Source organism: Tupaia chinensis, unplaced genomic scaffold, assembly GCF_000334495.1.
Source record: "Tupaia chinensis unplaced genomic scaffold, TupChi_1.0 Scaffold142716_1, whole genome shotgun sequence".
In the NCBI taxonomy this organism is placed as follows: Eukaryota; Metazoa; Chordata; class Mammalia; order Scandentia; family Tupaiidae; genus Tupaia; species Tupaia belangeri.
In genome coordinates this window covers 4,657,551-4,675,571 of record NW_006202562.1, presented here as the reverse complement: position 1 = coordinate 4,675,571, position 18,021 = coordinate 4,657,551, and the positions used below count along the sequence as shown (strand labels likewise).

The 18,021-nt window shown below is 46.5% G+C and overlaps 1 protein-coding gene across 2 annotated transcripts in view; it reads left to right on the top strand.

The window, feature by feature from the left end:
- The window catches only part of KIZ (kizuna centrosomal protein), a 131,624-nt gene that overhangs the window by 109,258 nt on the left and 4,345 nt on the right, over nucleotides 1-18,021 (top strand). The window contains exons 10-11 of one of the 2 annotated variants that reach the window (XM_006163627.2): nucleotides 7,014-7,115; nucleotides 10,639-10,738. In XM_006163627.2, the coding sequence (XP_006163689.1) occupies nucleotides 7,014-7,115; nucleotides 10,639-10,738 (202 nt within the window). Of the gene's footprint in view, nucleotides 1-4,848; nucleotides 4,991-7,013; nucleotides 7,116-10,638; nucleotides 10,739-18,021 lie in introns of those variants that run through there. The other variant, XM_027766346.1, reaches the window with a different exon arrangement.

Below are 18,021 nucleotides of genomic sequence, written 5' to 3'. Positions count from 1 at the left end.
GCAATCACCCTCTGGCAATTAGAAAATATAATAATAATAATTCTTAAATATACATGTTTTCTCTATTTTAGGAATTCAGAAGCCCCATATCTAATATTTTCTTATTTCTGTTTGAAGAGATTATTAGACAAATTTTGGATTTCAGTGATAATATCCATCTTTTTTAAAAGAATTATTTATTTAGTTTATTTATTCATCTATTTTAATTTGACCAGAAAGAGACAGAGCGAGAGAAGGAGAAAGCAAGCCACCATGTCTAGGGCTTGAACCACAGTCGACCATGTGGGAGTGCCCAGTGCCTTAACCACCACGCCACCTGCTGGTCCCGATAATATCTGTCTTTTGAACTAATTTTAAAAATCTATTTCACAATTTTGGTTTTACTTTGCAGCATGAGCAACATACCCAGTACGTTGTGTGTGTGTGAGGGGGGAACAAAGCACTCAGGTGAAGAAGTGCGTGGAAGGAACTGGTGCTGGGAATTCAGTGGACAGATAATATTTTTCAAATTTCATTTTAAAATTTCCACATACTTCATACAGAACAGTAATTACCCTTCCTTGCTCGTAGTGCCCAGTCCTTTGTAGGTTCAAGGCCGCATTCCTAGCTGTCATGACAGTGCTGCGTGCCTCTCCCTTTGCTACTCCTTTTCCAGGCCCACCTCTTCTTTTTTTATTAAAGATTTCTGCGAAAGCATTGGGCGGATTCCCTGCCTCTGACTACGCCCCTTAGAGGCTGGTGAACTCCACATTCATGGAGCTGTTGTAATGGATTGTTAAAAGCACTCGTTCAGATGTTTTCTTTTTCTTTTTATTTGTAGATTTAGAAGTATTTTAGCAGGTGTACATTTGCATATAAAAGAGAATAAAAGATAAGAAGTTGAGGCTTTTTCTTTCTCCTCTCCTCAGCATCATCTCTCTCTCCTACCTCCCTTTATTCAGCATGTTTTCACTTTCTTTCTCTGTGTCTATTTTCTAGACAAAATGCATATCAGAAAGAAAAACAGTCTCAGCTATCCTTAGCACTTTGCAGGATTAGGTCCTGGCAGTTTAGGTAGCAGAGTAGGGGAACGTCCTTGTCTCCTCTGGAATTAAGGGAGCTGGGTGCTGCTCGGGATGCGACCTTTGCCTTCTTTTATGTTTTAAACCACAATATTTCCTACTTTTTAAACTGAATCTTGATGTGAGGGTGAGTATATATATAATGCTTGACTGAGGGATTCAGAACTGAACGCTTGAGCGTGCGTGTGTATTTGTTTCTGTGTGTATCAGAACTTTGCAGCTGAAGGAAAAGCTGTGTTCTCTAGAAGTGTTTGTTTTAGCTCATCATTTTCACTACTCGGTGACTTTCTAAGAGTTCAGCATCACTACTGGAAGACACTGTTTCCCAGGAGCCCTAGTCGCGTGCTCAAAAGTAAAGCCGTAAGTGGCTCCCATCTCAGTCTGGGGTTTACATGACTTGTGTTAATAGTTGAAAAGGTGAATTTTTTTTTTCCCATTGGAAATTCACACACCTTGTCCCTACTCTATTTCTTTCTTTCTTTCTTTCTTTCTTTTTTTTTTTTTTTGAAGAGGTTTTTGCTGTAGGGTGCGTGCGCTCACCAGACAGACAGAGAGAGACAGAGAGACAGAAAGCGAGAAATCACCCCCCAGGGGAGATGGCCACGCCGCAATCCCTTCTCCTCCATTCTCCTCTCGGGATCTTGGGCACACACGCACACGCGCCTGGCGTGAGTTTTAAGCCACCGGGTCTGGGACTGGAACCGCGGTCAACTACATGGGAGTCCAGCGACATAGCCATTACGCTAACTGCTGGTCCCCATCCCTACTCTATTTCTAGCAGGTTAACTTGAACTTCTAGATTTGTTCCCTTCGCTCCTTTGTATACGTATTCGTTTAATACCTGAATTTGCAGGGCAGCACAGGGTAGCTTTTAGCCTCTCGACCGGTCACTGTTCTCCCTGAGCTGCTGCCCATCCCAGATCCGCAGTGCTACTTTTTTGCTTTGTGACGCTGGCATTCTGGCCAGATCTTCTGAGCTAGATGCCTGAATTATTCTGTCTTCAAAGAGTCTGGAACCCAGTCCACTGGATACAGACAGCTACTTCTGAATCCTGCAGCTGTTTCCGGCTCCCTTGACAGTCGTTCCCAGGGACTCAGCCCTATCTGCAGGAAGGTTCTTCCCACTCTCAGTGAACACAGAAAGTTTCCTCATCTAGGTTGGAGTTTGCAGTGAAGTTCTGTTTGGCCTTTGCAGTGTTTCATCTTAAAAGAGAAAAGAGAAGCCAGGCATTGGCACAGTGGGTACAACTGGACCCACGGAAGGGTCTGGGTGTGTGTCCTGGGAAGTCCCTACACACACTGGGTGCTCATGATCCTGGACACTGGGGCTGGGGTGGATTGTGGCATGGAGACCCCACTAGGGTCTGTCTCCCCCACTCCTAGCATGGAGTAAGTAAGTCAGTGGCTTTTTAGAAAGACATGAGAGAGAGGGGGGAAGGAGGACAGAAAGGAGGGAGAGCAAAAGTCTAACAAGACTATACCCACTGTCCTACCTGGCAGCAAGTGGCAGTAGCTGAGGACAGCCGTCCCCTGTGCATAGAGCGTCTGACCTCCATCCTGCGGCCAGACTCCCCTTCCTCTGCTTCCACCTGGCCGGCTGCTGGCTGCGGTCCCTGTCTGGCCCCAGAAGGCATCTACGCATCTACATGCTCAGGCCCCACCCCGCCCCGTCTGTTTGCATTGTCTGTGTCCTTAGACCCTGCTTTGCTTCTCCAACCTTGCTCCCCTTCTAAGGTTTTAAAGTGAGTCCTCATTGCGCAGGTTTGATTTGAGATCATCTCGCAGACCTTCATATGTTGCTCTGTGCAGCAGCTCTGGCTGAAATACGATGTGCTCCGTGCCATGGGGAGAAGGACTCAGCCCTGATGCATCTGGTCCTTGCTACGGCTGTCCTCCTGGCAGCTGGCAGCACAGGGTGTACCCCCAAACCCCCAGCCCCGCTGGTTTGGCATCTCTGGCCTTCCTCAGGTGGTGGGTATTACTGAAAGTTAATGAATAATGCATTTACTCTTTTTGCCTATTAAACTTCACGTTGTCCATAAAGGGCAAGTGATCAGATTGGGGCTGGACAGTGTGCCCAACAGTGCTTTGACCTTTACAGCCCCCCCTTTTATTTTAATTTAAAAAAAAAAATTTGAAACAATTTTTTTTTTTTTAGGTTTTTGTCAGAGAGACACAGAGAGAAGGAAACTGAGAAATCACTCACTAAGGGGGGATGGGCACACTGCAATCCCTTGTTCTCCTTTTTCCTCTTGGGATTTTGGGCCCGCACACACATGCACCCAACATGACTTTCAAGCCTCTGGGTCTGATCCTCAAACTGCTGTCTGCCAGGTGGGAGTCCAGCACTTTAACCACCACACCATCTGCTGGCCCCCTTTTCAGCCCTTTTCACTTGGGTCCAGGCAGCTGCATCCCAGATACAGGCTGTCCAGGCAGACTTCAGTGACTCTGGTGGCAGGAGGTACACAGGAAGGGTGAAATACCAGCGAGGGACATGGTTGGGAAGGGGCTGGGCCCTGGCTGAGTGGGGTAGGGAGTAAGCCATCGTCACAGAGCCCAGATCCTTCAGGCAGGAGGAGAAGGAGACGAAGAGGGAAAGCATGTGCCACATGGAAAGGGTCCATCTTCTCCAGGGCATTAAAATGACCCCTAGCTACTAACAGTGAATCAACTTCACATTGGTAATTCCCTCCCACGCTGCACTCAGACTAGTAATATCAGGGACCTCTCAAATTTGGGCAGAATGCCTAATGCCCCTAAATCTGGCTACTCAAGACTACTAGTTTGACAGTTCTCACCAAAAAATCCTCTTCTGAAAGTAAGCAGCACACATCCTGGCTCCTGAGCACAGGAAAGCCTTTCCCTGGGGTCCAGTGACTCACCTTAACATGACAGGCAGAGGGGCTGCTGCCTCAGCTCCAGCTTCTGGGGACCAGGTGCCATTTTTGTCCTGAAGCTCCTCCTATTTTTTTTTTCCCTTTAAAATATCTATCTTTGTATCTTTTCCTTGATCAAATAAGCTTGATTGGATACAGAAATAGTATATAGTCATTAAGATTTGTACTTGTTGGGACCAGCAGGTGGCATGGTGGTTGGTACACTGGACTCCCACATGCTGACCATGGTTTGAGTCCCAGACCTGGCAACTTGCTTTTTCACTCTCACTTTCTCTCTTTCTCTTTGTTTGGTCAAATTAAAAAATAATAGTAATAAATAAAAATGAAATAAATTAATTATTTTTAATAAATGTTCTAGGCTTTTAAAAAAATTTTATTTTTTAAAGATTTGGATTTGCTGGCCAGCCCTGCAACTTAAACCTTGTACATTGGGAGCTGGGTTCCACATGGTCCATCGTGGTTCAAATCTCAGCCCTGGCAGATGCATGTATATGTGTGCCCAAAATCCTGATGGGAAGGAGGGATTGCAGCATGACCACGCCCCACTAGCAGGTGCTTTCTCTCCCTCTCTCGTGTACACACAGGCAGGCTCTCTCTCTCTCTCTCTCTCTCCCCGCCCCCCTTTGGTAAACTCATGCACCCTCTGGCAATTAAAAAAAGAAAGAGAGAGAGAGAGGGGGAGGGAGAAAAGGAGGGAAGAAAGGAAGGGAAGAAAAAAGAAGCAGACTTATATCCGAAATGCTGAAAATGTTTTAGTTGAATTTTATAAAATGAGAACAAAACAGGGCATTTTACCTTCTTTACAGTGAACTTTACCTCTAAAACTCAGACATTCTGCTTCTGATGTTATGAATGTTTCCCCCCCTCCTCCCAAAATGACCTTGCAGCACATCTGAAGTAACATGGACATCAGGACTGACTGGAGAGCGCTGGAGGCAACCTAGCTCAGAAAGATTAACTCCACCTGGAAGCACTTCCACCCTCGGCCAGTGCTCCCTCTGCGTATGCACACATGCACACGCACAGACGGTACACGGAGCAGTTCTCTTCCTTCTATATGTGCTCCATCTGGTGGTATTTTATTTTTCTATTAGATTTTTCAGAATATTGGTTCTAGCACCAAAAGTGGTATCACAGTCCAACAGTGTTAAGAAGGGTTGCTGCTACCTTAGGATTTATCGTCAGAGTTACAAGTCCCTGATGTGAACATATTTTAATTATATAGCACTTTCTATTTTAAAATATGATGCTCATTTTAAATACACATTGAGTATTCCCTATTTGGAATTCTTTGGATTGACAGCATTTTGAATTCTGAATATTTTCAAATTTTGGAATATTTGCATAGAGAAAATGAGATATCTTGCAGATAGAACCTCAGCATAAATGTGAAATTTATTTTATTATGTAACATACACAACTTATACACATAGCCCAGAGGTCATTTTATATTTTATTTTTGGATTGCAGTGTTTTGTTTGATTTTGCCAGAGGGCACACGCACAAACAGGAACAGGAAGTGGGGGGCAGCAAGAAAGCACCCCTGGAGGGCTCACAATCCCTTCTACTTTGTTTCTTCTTCCTTTTGGGATACATGCACATGTACCCAGCATGTTTTCTCAACCCACCAGGTCTGGGATTCAAACCGCACCCCCAGTCACGTGGATCGAGCCACCCTAACCGACACTCAGTGGCCGGCCCTGTGTTGCAGTGTTTTGACTGCACCTGTCATGTGAGGTCTGGTGTGGAATTTTCCACTTGTGGTACCATGTCAGCACTCAAAAAAGTTTTGGATTTCAGAGCATTTCAGATTAGAGATGCTGAACCCGTACTCGTTTTTGTCTCAGCCAGTCCTCAGGAGGGCAAGCTAAATTACAGTTCTGCTCTTCAGTGTGATGGTAGTTTTCAGCCTGTGTAAGGGGCTCACGGTAGAGTTTTTACATGGACCCAGCAAATGCAGGAAGTGCCAGTCCCAGTGTTGACAGAGAGGATCCTTTTGTGGCCACACTGAAGAGGTGGATGTAGACACTGTTTTATCTATACCGAAAGTCTCATTCTTCTTCCTCCATTTCATCCAGCTGACCTCAAGACCTAAAGTAATAGGGACGGCTCAGTCACTTGGGCCTTTAATTCTTGTGGGCTGCTTTTCCCCGCAGTCCTTCCCAATTCACCTAGAGCAGATGCTGTTAGAAGCCCCTCGCAGCTAAGTCATCCTGTGAACAGGAGGCAAGTCCAGGCTGCTGCTGGTCCCCAGACACCTGGCCTTGCCCCTGCAGACGCACAGTCTCTTCTTCCCCGGGGCTAACCTCAGTTGGGTTTCCTCAGCTGTGGGACTCAACACATCCTGCTGCCACTTCCCATCTTGACCCTCTCAGCATTCACCCAGCCCTCTCCCAGAGCCTGAGAGCCAGGACAGGATCCCTCCCAAGTGTCTGACTGCCTGGGGTCAGTGCTGCCTCCTGGTTCATTCCTGCAGCTGCTTCTGCAAGGCCTGGAGAGAAGAGAACCTATGTTGCTATGATGTAGAACCTATCCACCTGTCTACACCGTGTCTGGAATGTGGGCAGCTCAAATAAACGCATAAACTAGTCTTTGAGTATTGAAATGTGAATTCAGCTGTATTGTTTTTTGTTTCTAAAAACTGACAGTCAAAACAAACAACAACAACAAAAAACTTTGCTTGCATTTGAGAAGTGTTAAGGCTGGACAGGGATACAGCAGTAAAACATGACCCTCTGCTCAGTGACCCACATGGAAGGGCTCCAGGTTCACGTCCAGAGGGCTCCCTGCATGTGCAGGTAGCTGGACTGGGTGCCATGATCCAGAGCTTGCTGGGGCAGCGGGTGGATTGTGGCATCAAGACCCTGCAGGGTGCTGTCTGTGTGTGTGTCTCTCCCTGGCTGTCTCTCTTACTCATGGAATAAATAAACAAAAAATAAATACATAACTCTTCTAAGTATTAGCATTGAAGAATGAATTTAAGAAACTTCTCTCTGGGCAGTAGAAAACTTAGTTATTTCTGTGGGGTTTTTTGTTTTGTTTTAATCTGTAGAAACGAAAGCCTACCAGTTGAAGAAGTCTGCGCTCCAGGAGAATACAAATCAAAGTGAGGGCAGATTTGAAAAGGCAGATGCTGCTGGGTCGCAGTTGGCAGGTAAGTGAGGGCTAATTCAGCACTCGAAGCCAGTGTCCGGGGGCCCAGGGTGGCAGCTGGCGTGGTGTTCAGGGAAGAGAGGTCATTCCCCAAGGACATGTGGTGATTGTTTCTGAGGAGCTGTCACCAGGTCAAAATGAGCAAGTCCTCGTCCATCCTTGGCGAAGGGCCCGGAAGGGCCCTCCCTCTGCAGACGTGCCGGCTCCCGCCCAGCCCGCACTCAGGCCCTTGGAGCCGGCCTGGTACGCCATGATAATAACTGGTCACTCAGGACCCAGGAGATGCCCAAATGCCTTCTCTTCCCCTCACTGCACATTGCATAATCGTCACACGGGGAGTGCTGTACCCATCCCCCCCTCGCTCTAGGATGTTGGAGGGCTTGGAGTTCTTTTCATTAAAAGACCGCCAGTCCCAAGAAAGCTAAATTCAGGCTTAAATGCAATATCTTCAGTATAGACTTTTGTTTTAATTGTTATTTTCTTTTTTAAAAAAATAGTATTCTGTATTTATTATTTTCAGTAGTTTGCTTTTATCATACCTTTTTATTAGTTTTATTTTTTTGGGGGGGGGGGAAGGGTTTTTGCTATAGGGCATGTGCACACGCCAGAAAGAGAGAGAGAGACAGAGAGACAGAAAGTGAGAAATCACCCCCCCAGGAGGATGGCCACGCTGCAATCCCTTCACCTCCATTCTCCTCTCAGGATCTTGGGTACGCACGCACACGCGCCCGGCGTGAGTTTAAGCCGCTGAGTCCAGGACTCGAACTGCGATCGACTACACGGAAGTCCAGTGACATTGCCATTACGCTAACTGCTGGTCCCTGTTTTTTTTTGTTTGTTTGTTTTGTTTTGTTTTGTTTGTTTGTTTTATGCTATAGGACATATGCATTCACAAGAGAGAGACAGAAACAGGGAGAGAGAGTGAGAGAGAAATAATCCCCTAGGGATATGGTTCTACCACAGTCCCTTCTCCATTCTCCCCTCGGGATTTTGGGCACACGTGCACACATGCCTAGTGTGATTTTCAAGCTGCTGGGTCTGGGACTCAAAACCCAAAGTCAGCCTTTATCTCCATGTCATCTGCTGGCCCCAATTACACCTTTTTCTTTTTTCTTTTTTTTTAGTAAGTCAACACCTCTGTGAAAGTAAATGAATTACAGAGGGAAATATATATTAATGACTTTTCTTATGTCATTATTGTGTCATACTTTCACCTATCAAACTGAACAGTGACTTCTTAATATCATAGAATACATGATCAATATTCAGATGTCCCAGTTTTCTCAAAGATGTCTCCTTGAGACACGTGTTTTCAGGGCCGTATCTATGCTGTATCAGACTAGCTGTTCGCCTTTGAAGAGCTATTTCCTGGGTAATACTAGTGGTAGAGTCCACTGCTGTCAAATTCAGTTATTTTGGCTGTTTTGAGAATTCAGTGAGCAAATGCCCAGCACCGTGCCTGCTAGCGGGAAGCCCCAGGGGTGGGCCAGCCCTTGTTTGGTGGTTGCTGTTCAAACCCCGCGCCCAGTAAGACACTGTGGTTTCTTGAGGTATAAAGCAGGGCGGGCCTCTGTCCTGATGGAGGCTGGCATTGCTTTGGAAAGACCTTGCACTCATGAGCCTTTTTTTTTTTTTTTTTTTTTAAGAGAGTTTTGCTCTTGGGCATGTGCACACGCCAGGGAGACAGAGACAGAGAGAGAGAGATGGAAAGCAAGAAATCACCTTTCAAGGGGGATGGCCATGGCCCAGTCCCTTCCATTCTCCTCTTGGAATCTTGGGCACGTACGCACATACGCCCAGCATTTTAAGTTGCCAGGTCTGGGACTAGAACCACAGTCCGCTACGTGGGAGTCCAGCCATGTAACATCTGTTGTTCCCTACTCGTGAACTTTTAAGTGTTTGCCTTTCATCATCTTCACATTTGAGTCACAGAATTAGAGTCCAGAGGGATCTTGGAAGGTCTTTATCTAGCCCCATCATCTCACAGATGAGGCCTCAGGACAGTAATGCCTTACTTGGAGTAGTGCAGCTGGTGAGCAGACACACACGGCTCTAAAGCAACTCCAGTTTTGCTAAGTGTATTTTGGGTAGTCACCCAGATAGGTGCAAAGGATGAGTAAATCTGATGTAAGTTATAGTCCTTTGGGTGTTTATCAAAAACTACGGTATTTTTAATGTATTTATAATTAATGTTTTTCTATTAATTTACTCCGAAGTGAAATGATACTTTGTGGACTATATAATCAAGTACCCCTACCCTAAACTTCTTCACTCCACACTTAAAATTGTACTCTGTCATTTGAAGTAACCCAGATTTTCCAGTGCAGAATCATGGAAGTACTTCTGATAGTATTGGCTGTCACTGTCCTTCCATCACCCTCCTCCTCTTAGTCCGATCCTGGGGACTTTGAGTTCCAAGGAGAAGCAGAAAGCAGGCCGGAAGGGCAGTGGGAAACTTGCCAGCATTGTTACAGGGAGAGAGGGTTTGCTCTCTGAGCTCAGGAGCCCACCCCCAAGTGTGACTAAGGAAGAAGCAGAGCATAGTTAGTTATTTCCCAGTCAGTGTTTTAGGTCTCTCCCTTTGGACCTGTTGCCAAGGAAAGCCACTTCTGGCTGGAGCATTGGTCTTCGTGTCCAAAAAAGACCTTATAGCACATAGAGACCCTCCTGGTCTGAGCCCACAGAGACCCTCCTGGTCTGAGCACACGGAGACCCTCCTGGTCTGAGCACACGGAGACCCTCCTGGTCTGAGTGTGGACACGGTGTTAAGAGAAGCCCTGTGCCACAGGGGTTAGAGGCACTCAGTCAGTGCCCCTGCAGAGGTGCCGGTACGTGCCCCGCTGTGATCGTGGCTGACTGCCGACCAAGAGCCAGACCTGCAGCAGACATAGCCAAGACTGAGGGGGCCCGGAAGAAGTCGGATTCCCCTGCCAGCTGGGAGCACTGTGGGGACAGGCCACTTCCCTCAGCTCCAGTAAGGGACGGAGTGTGCCTCCTCCTCCACGTTTTCAGGCTGGTCAGAGTGGCCTTGGTTTCCGATGGTGATTTGTTCTCCTCAGAAACCATCCAGGGGTGGACAATAGAGGATTTGGCAGGAGGGGCCGGGGTGGGTATCCTGGGTACTGTCCTCGGGGGTGTCAGTGAGTTCTAAGACTCGGCCTTCAGCCTCCATTATCTGCGTGCTCCATCACTGCCCTGTGTCATAACTGTGTGAATATCCAGTGCTTTGTGCCGAAGTAGAGGCCTGTGTGCTTACACGCACATCCTGGACACTTAAAATAGAGCTAGCGGGGTGATTTTTTTTCTCTTTGATGCTTCTTTTAAGTATTACAGGGAACTCCCCCACTTCCTTCAGTAGTCTCCCGCATTTCGTTCCCTTTCTCAGAAGTTCCAGGTCTTCTGTGGCTTGAATAGCATCCTCCCGTGCTGGAGCCTGGTTTTCCTAAGTTACCGGCAGCTCCATGGTCTCCCCCGCGGCTGGCTGCGGCTGCTCCACTCACTCTCCCTGCTTGTGCTTATCGCAGGTCTGGATGTTGGCGGCAGCACGGTCAAGACAAAGACGGCTCACAAAGTCGCTTCAGGAGCTAGTTTTCTATCCGGCGGCGAAGGAAGTCCTTTGTCAAGGTAAAGTCGTGCAGGCCTTTCTGAATAGCAGCAACAAGATGAGGAATGTCACCACGCAGCGAATTAAAACTCTGGGCTGCGCAGTATTCTGAGTGACTGGATGGAGCGTTAGGGTTTGGGTTTTTGTTTATCTAAAAATAACAGTTGAAACTTAAGTATACCTTTGAAAATATTTGCACCAGAGCCAAGTATTGTTTTGCAGCTGTTGTTTCCTTGGTTTAAGACTCAATTGACACCTCAGTGAACCACAAATTAGCGTCTACAGCTGCTCGCAGTAGGGCTGCTTAGAGGCCGCACAATGGGGGCTGTCAGGAAAAGGGCAGAGAGAAAACGTCAGGCCTTCAAAGAAAGAAAGTGGCGTGGCGCTTTCTGAAATAGCCCACATATAAGCTGGCAATGGCTGGCTGTTCGTTATTTCTCTTTTTACCGAGTATTGCGGCTAGATGACACTTTACTTTCCTGCTTATTTTTTGTAAAGGACACGATTTAGCTTTTCCCGTTTGTCAGGCTGCAGCCCGTCTTGTAACTTTCTGCGCCATGTTGAGTGGGTTATGGGTTGAATTTGTCATCAGCATAAAACACTAATCGTGCAGTGGCTTCAAGGCACTTAGGAAGAATTTATAGATGGCCACGTAAGCGATGGTCTGATGAACTGCCTACCCCTTAGCTTCGAGTTAAAGAGCTGTAAAACAGCACAGGAAGTCTCCTTTGATAATAGCATTGCTCATTAAAAAGGTGTCATTACCTCGCCAGGGGCTGCCTGCCCCCATGACATTTTACTACCAGAACTTTATGTCTCTAATGTTACATGTGACGTCCTATAAGGTGAAATGTTTCCATCCAGAAATGTGACATTTTTTAAGATGGAAAAAAAAATCCTATTTTTATTCCTCTTTTGTAAATGTTAGAACCCAGAATAGGTTCAAATGAGACTGATTTTCTTTTAAAAACTTGACAAGTTCAATTTTTAGGAGAGAGACACCTTTAATTTCTGGAAACTATTACCTTTAATGCCTGTTTCCATCCCTGTTTTTGAAGGAAGTGGGAGGTAAGTGAGACAGGAAGAGTGTTAAAGTATTACGTTTTCATGATTATACTATAAATTCAAGTTCTAGGTCTTCTGAAAGAAATCTTAAAAGGCATAGATTCTGCACGTACTGTTCAGGGTTTAATCATCATTTGGCTAAATAATACAGTGCTTTAGTTTTAAAAGATTGTTTATTTTTAAAAGAATGTCCATTTCCATAATATTTTTCAGGCATTAAAATTCCCAAATTTTAAACTTTTCTTTATATGTGTTTTTTGGGCAATTTTAAAATACAGACAGAAAGCAATTGGATTTTGAGGACCATTTTCTTAGCCTGATAGTTTGACATCTTGTCTCTGTTTCACTGAATTAAAATCAAATTTTTTCCCCCTTCAGACGGAGGCAGAGAGCCCTTTGTCATTTCTCTTGTTTCAATAAGAAATTAATTTCCTCATAAGTTAGAAGTAATCTCACCACCCCCTTCAAAACAGCCACACACCCACACATGGGCACACACACATGCACACACACAGAGGTCTTCAAGAAACCCTTGGTTCTAGACACTTGATAACAATCCAGCCATGAGAAGGGTCTGGGCTCCGAGGGTGTGGGTTTGGCTGTTTGCTGTGTGTCACGGTTTGGTGCTTGCGCTGGGTGTGGTGTGGCTAATACGCCATCCTGGGCTTTGGAGAGCTCTGGTTTGCTGTTTATGCCTGGATTCACTGAAATTTCTTAGAGGCTTACATTTAAGGATCCCACTTACTGCAGTCACTCCTTGTGCTTTATTGCTTTTACAAGTGGTCTCGAAACCCAGTACTTGAGAATAAACATAACAGTGCAGCGCTGCTGTAGCACTTTTAAAAATTCTTCTTTGCTCTATTTTGTCAGTGAGCTGATGAGCAACCTCAAAAAAAAAAAAAAAAAAAAAAAAGACCCTGAGCACCTGACAAGAGCCATGCCCTGTGCAGGTGGTGCCAGGGTGACCACACAGTGCTGCCATCAGGCAGGTTGGGCCAGAGTTGTTAGAATCCAGACGCCTCCACTGCACATCTTGAGAGTGTAGAGATCTCAAGATAGTTGCAGCAGCTAGGGTATGATATGATATGATATATGATATGATATGATATGACAGTCTTAGAGTTTATTGGTGACAAAGTCACGAAGACTGCTAATTCTAAAAAAAAAAAAAAAAAAAAAAAACCCCCTGCTGGACCTAAAAAAAAAAAAAAATGGCTGCCTCTGATGTCCTAGAGACAATAATTATGATGTGCTAGTTAAGCCCAAACTACAGCTGAGGGATTTTACTTTAAAGCAGCGGCTTGGGCGCAAAAATGCATTTATAGCTCTTTGTCTGCACCTCATTATGTGCGGGCCTGATTCATTAAGTAATTGGTTTGCAGTTGTTTACATGAGTATTAAGGCCTTCTTTTCAGCCGCCTTTGAGAGATACATTGTGCAAACGCTGCCGTGATGAATGCAGAATGAGGGCCAGAGGGTCCGTCCTATTGGCTAAACAGTGCACTCTGTTGAAAAGCCAGAGAAAGGGATTGGGTGCTGCTTTGCATAGCAATGACTTTCTTAATAAGCGTTACAGATTAATACACACAAGCTATAAAAGATGCAAAGAGATACTCTTAGCACATTTATACATGCTCATTTCATTGTGTTGGTGGTGGGGTCCGGGGGCTTTCATATTCCGTTTTTCAGAGCAGCGGCTTTAGTGCGTGAGCCGTAATAGAATCCGATGTTTATTGTATTATAAATCACGGGCAAGTAGGCAGATCGGCAACAGTTTATTATTAAAGATTCTTTCAGTGTAAATCTTTTTCTACCATTGTATTTGCTTCAGCAAAATCATTTTGTGGTTGAGTGGGGATGAAAGGCATAATGTACGAAGGAGTGAGTCCTAATAGGAACCCGTTCTCCAAGTAAAGACCACTTGTTCCCTTTTGTTCGGGGGTGCATGCCAGAGCTTCCTCTCCTCGGCAAACATTGTCTTCTTTACCTTCCCCAGGAAGCGGTTTTCACTCTCCCCATCCATTTATTCAATGGAGAGCATGTTTTAACAGCCTGCCTTGTAACTGCAGCTTACTAGTTCCTGCCTTGTAACTGCAGCCTACTGGTTGGATCGAGGTAACATTTTACAGAAAGAAAAGAATGTGTACTTGCAACATAATTGCCCAGGGGAAAGGTAGCAGAAGTCACCCAGCCACCTCACCCTGGCAGGGCCACTGTGGGTGGCATTCCAGCCAGCCTTGCAGGCATGGGACTGGCCAGCGGAGGGCGCCAGCTTGCAGCTGATGTTCCCATGGGGTCAAGGCATCATCTCTTGCCTGATTAACTGTGCCATTTCCCCCAGGATAATAAACAGATCCAGTGGTTCGGTGAAATTAAAAACGAATTTTTTCTGGAAGTCTGTTAGGTTCTCATATAAAAGCACTCATCTCCCTCTACAGCTTAGCAAATCTGTGTTCTTAAATTCTACTGAATTAGTAGCTTCCTAAATATCCCACATTTCTTATCATAAGCCCACATACTTTGTTTTTCCTGCACAGAGCGCAGAAGAACCTGCTTGATTATTTGAAGGGATGAAGTTAACAAGTTGACCCCAGGCAACTGAAACTGGCATCTGCTGTAGGACTCCTTACTAACCATCAGGGGGCGCTCAGACTTTGTCAAATTTAAATGGTCTCAGCTCAGCGGGCCTTTAAAGCTTAAAACTGATATTTACAGAGATTTGTTGACATGGTCATTTGGGATTTTTTTCTTTCTGGATTATTTGTGCCTTCTATTTTATAGAAACATATGTCTGTGTTTAGGAAAGTTCCAACTAAAGATGTTACTATGTTTGAGAAATGTTCGTACTGAGTTCAGTTAATAATCAAAACCATTACAGATTTTAGAATTCAGAGTCTAGAGCCCATGTCTCCTCGTGAAGTTAGCTATTTTTAGTCTTTTCATGAGACCCTACACCTGGAAGGACCCTTCCTTCTGGGAGCAATTCTTCATTGTCCCCAACACCATAGGCTGCTCTTGCCAGGTCCCTCAGAGACTCCCTGTGAAATTTGACTCACATGACTTCAGTCACTTACTTGGGTATGTTTCCTAATGGGCCGTGGATATTTTCCTGTTTCTAGAAAGAAATGACATTGGCAGTGAAGTTGATAGTCAGCGTGTACTGACGTCAAGACATCTCCCAGGCCCACTGTGCTCCAGGCCAGGAATGAGCACCTGACACCCATCCAATGCCTTCGCCTCTGTGGCTGCTTGTTACCTGCCCAAAGTTCTCAGGGCATGGCATATACCCCAGTCTCTACTGCCAGCCTACTCCACAGGGAACCTTTCTTTCTTTTTTTCTTCTGTAGTTTTGTTTTGTTTTGTTTTGTTTTGTTTTGTGTTTTTTGTGTTTTTTTTTTTTGCCATAGGTCACATGCACTGAACAGAGAAAGAGAGAGGGAAATGAGGAAATAGCTCAAGTAGGGATGACCACACCGCGATCCCTTCTCTTCTGTTCTCCTCCAGAATTTGGGTCATGCACGCATACATGCCCAGCATGTTTTTAGGTCACCAGATCTGGGACTCGAACCACAGAGTCAGCCATATGGGATCTAGCGCCTTGACCTCCATGCTACCTATAGCAGGCAGTGTGCAGAGCCCTGATACAACATGCTGTTCAGATCTCTGGCTTTTGTTGCTGTCCCTCTCTTCCACACTGCTGATACATTCTAGATTTTTCCAAGCTTAACTTTTTTTTTTTTTTTGAGAGTTTTTTGCTATAGGGCGTGTGTAGTCGCCAGAAAGACAGAGACAGACAGACAGAAAGCGAAAAATCACTCCCCAGGGGGGATGGCTGAGAACTGACAGTGGCGCGGTCAGGGACAACGTCCCAGGCGAAAACCATGTGCCAGGAGCTTGCATGTCCTCATCGAGGTGAGGCCCAGGAGCCAGGCAATTCTTTCATCAGCACACAGGACCGCGGTCAGGAACGGCCCCCAGGGAGGTTCTCTGCAGCAATGCTCACCATGCCCCGCCTCCTGAAACTGACTGAGGAGTGCGTGGGCTGAAAGGGCTGAACTACAGTTGGCCGTGGGAGTCAGCTCTACATGTACTCATGCAGGTCACCGTGTGGGATGCAGGACTCCCGCAGCTCAAGTATGTAATGCCACACAGAGAAGGGACACGTGTGCAACTGACTTTCACAGAGAAAGCACCCGCGGGGCGGTGGAGCCGTCCACTGGTGCTCAGTGAGATTAAGAACCCCCCCTGACAAGGAGCTCGCCCCGTGCAGTTACCGTTTTGTGATCATTCACCCCTGGAGTGTGAGCATCTCCAGGGCAGGATTGAGACTGTTCTGTTCAGTGCTGTGGCCTCCGCAGGGAGCCCATGTGCTGTGTTACCTCTGTTGGATTACTGGGTCTGCCAAGTGGATGGATGGATGGATGGATGGATGGATGGAAGGAAGGAAGGAAGGAAGGACAGGTGGACAGATGGGAAGATAGAACAACAAGTGAACCGACTAGCCACTCTGCCTGCCTGCTGTGGAAGGCCTGGCCCAGGCAGTTTCCTTGACTTCCTGTCCCACGCGCTCCTGCCTGCCGGCCTGTCTCCTCTCAGTCCATCCTGCCTCACTGGTCCTCAGTCCCCAGGCCTGAGTACTCGGCACAGCTGTTCCCAACCACTGCCACATAGCACCAGCCGAGCGCGACACATGTTCCTCCCATCAAAGGCGGCCGCACCGGGGCCTGCCGCCACATGGCACTGCTCCTTGCTTCATAGACAAGAAGACCAGTGATGCTCAGGGAGGCCAAGAACTTGCCCAGGACCGTGCAGGGAGCAGAGTGGGCCTCTGGGAGCCGAGTCTCCTGGCCCGAGCCAATACTGTCTCAGCGTCTGAGAGCAACTCCCACCGCTGGCCACACCCTTCCAGGGTTCTGCCCGCGCTGGCATTGTGCCGCTTCTCTGGGGGCCCTGTGGAGATGTTGTGCGGTGTGAGGTCCTTCCAGAAGGGCAGGTGCCACTTCTGCCCCACACTGCTCGGCCCTGCATGTCTTAGAGCGCATCTCTCCCCTTCTCAGGGCCTGGCCACTGCCTGGGGAGAGCTGTGGGTGCTGGGTGGCAGTCCATAGATGCTCTGCTCGGGTTGGACAGCAGGTTTCTTTCTTGCTTGCTTGCTTTTTTTTTTTCCTTCATATAAGGATGTTCATAGCAGCTTTGTTTATCATTGCCAAAAACTGATCATAACCTAAATATTAATCAGCAAAAGGATGGGTAACAAAGAACAGTGATAAACCCTTATAACTGAAGACCATTCAGCAGTTTTAAAAAAAAAAGAAGGGGGCAAATTGCTGGCACGTGTGATACACAGGTTAGTTTCAAAACACGGAGTGAAAGCCTTCCTGCTAGTGTCACGAACCGGTAAATCCAACCATGCTGACAGAGACCAAATCCGTGGTTGTCACAGGGTAGGAGATGACTGGAAAAGGACACAGAAATACCCTAGGGTCATAGAAGGCTTCCGTATATCAAGTGAATGACAATCATGCTGGTTGTACGTGTGCAGAAACCACTGAACTGGACTTACGGATCTGTGGGTTGACACCATGTAACTTGGACAGCATCCACTTAGCCTGGCCTTACCGTCCCATTCTCACCTCTGTTGGCTCCACCCAGCCCAACTTCACGCTCATGGCAGCCCTTACCGTCTCCTGCAGTTATGTTGACGATGTGGACCGTTTCCCCTTACATAGGCCTTTCGCTCATATAAAATACGCAACAGACACTCGTTAACTTCCCTGCCCACGGGCACACTGTGTCAGGATCATGCACAGGGTGTTCGCTCTGGGTAAGACCTGGTCCACGAAGGTCCCGAGTGACATTAACGTCTCGGGTAAAGGGAACAAAAGTGACTTTGATAATTACCCTGATCTGGCTTAGAAGGGGAATTTGTGAGCAATTACCAAAATCCATAAAAAGAGAAGTTGACTTAGTGGCTAGACAGAGGAGACGTACATGCTAAAGGGTCCGGTGACACGTTAGCAGGCGTGCCTCTCCTGGTGCGTACGCGGTGTTCACAGTCCAGCTGGGAGAAAAAAACAGCAATCCTGCTGGAAAATGGTGCAGATAATTGCCCCGTCCTAATAAGGTCAGTGGAGCATGGTTACATTTGAATTTAGTCAGTCAGTTGTCTGTGTTGTCTTATCTGAAAACGGTTTGTTTTGAAGTAGGACCACCAGTCTTACTGTTGACTTGTAGGGAA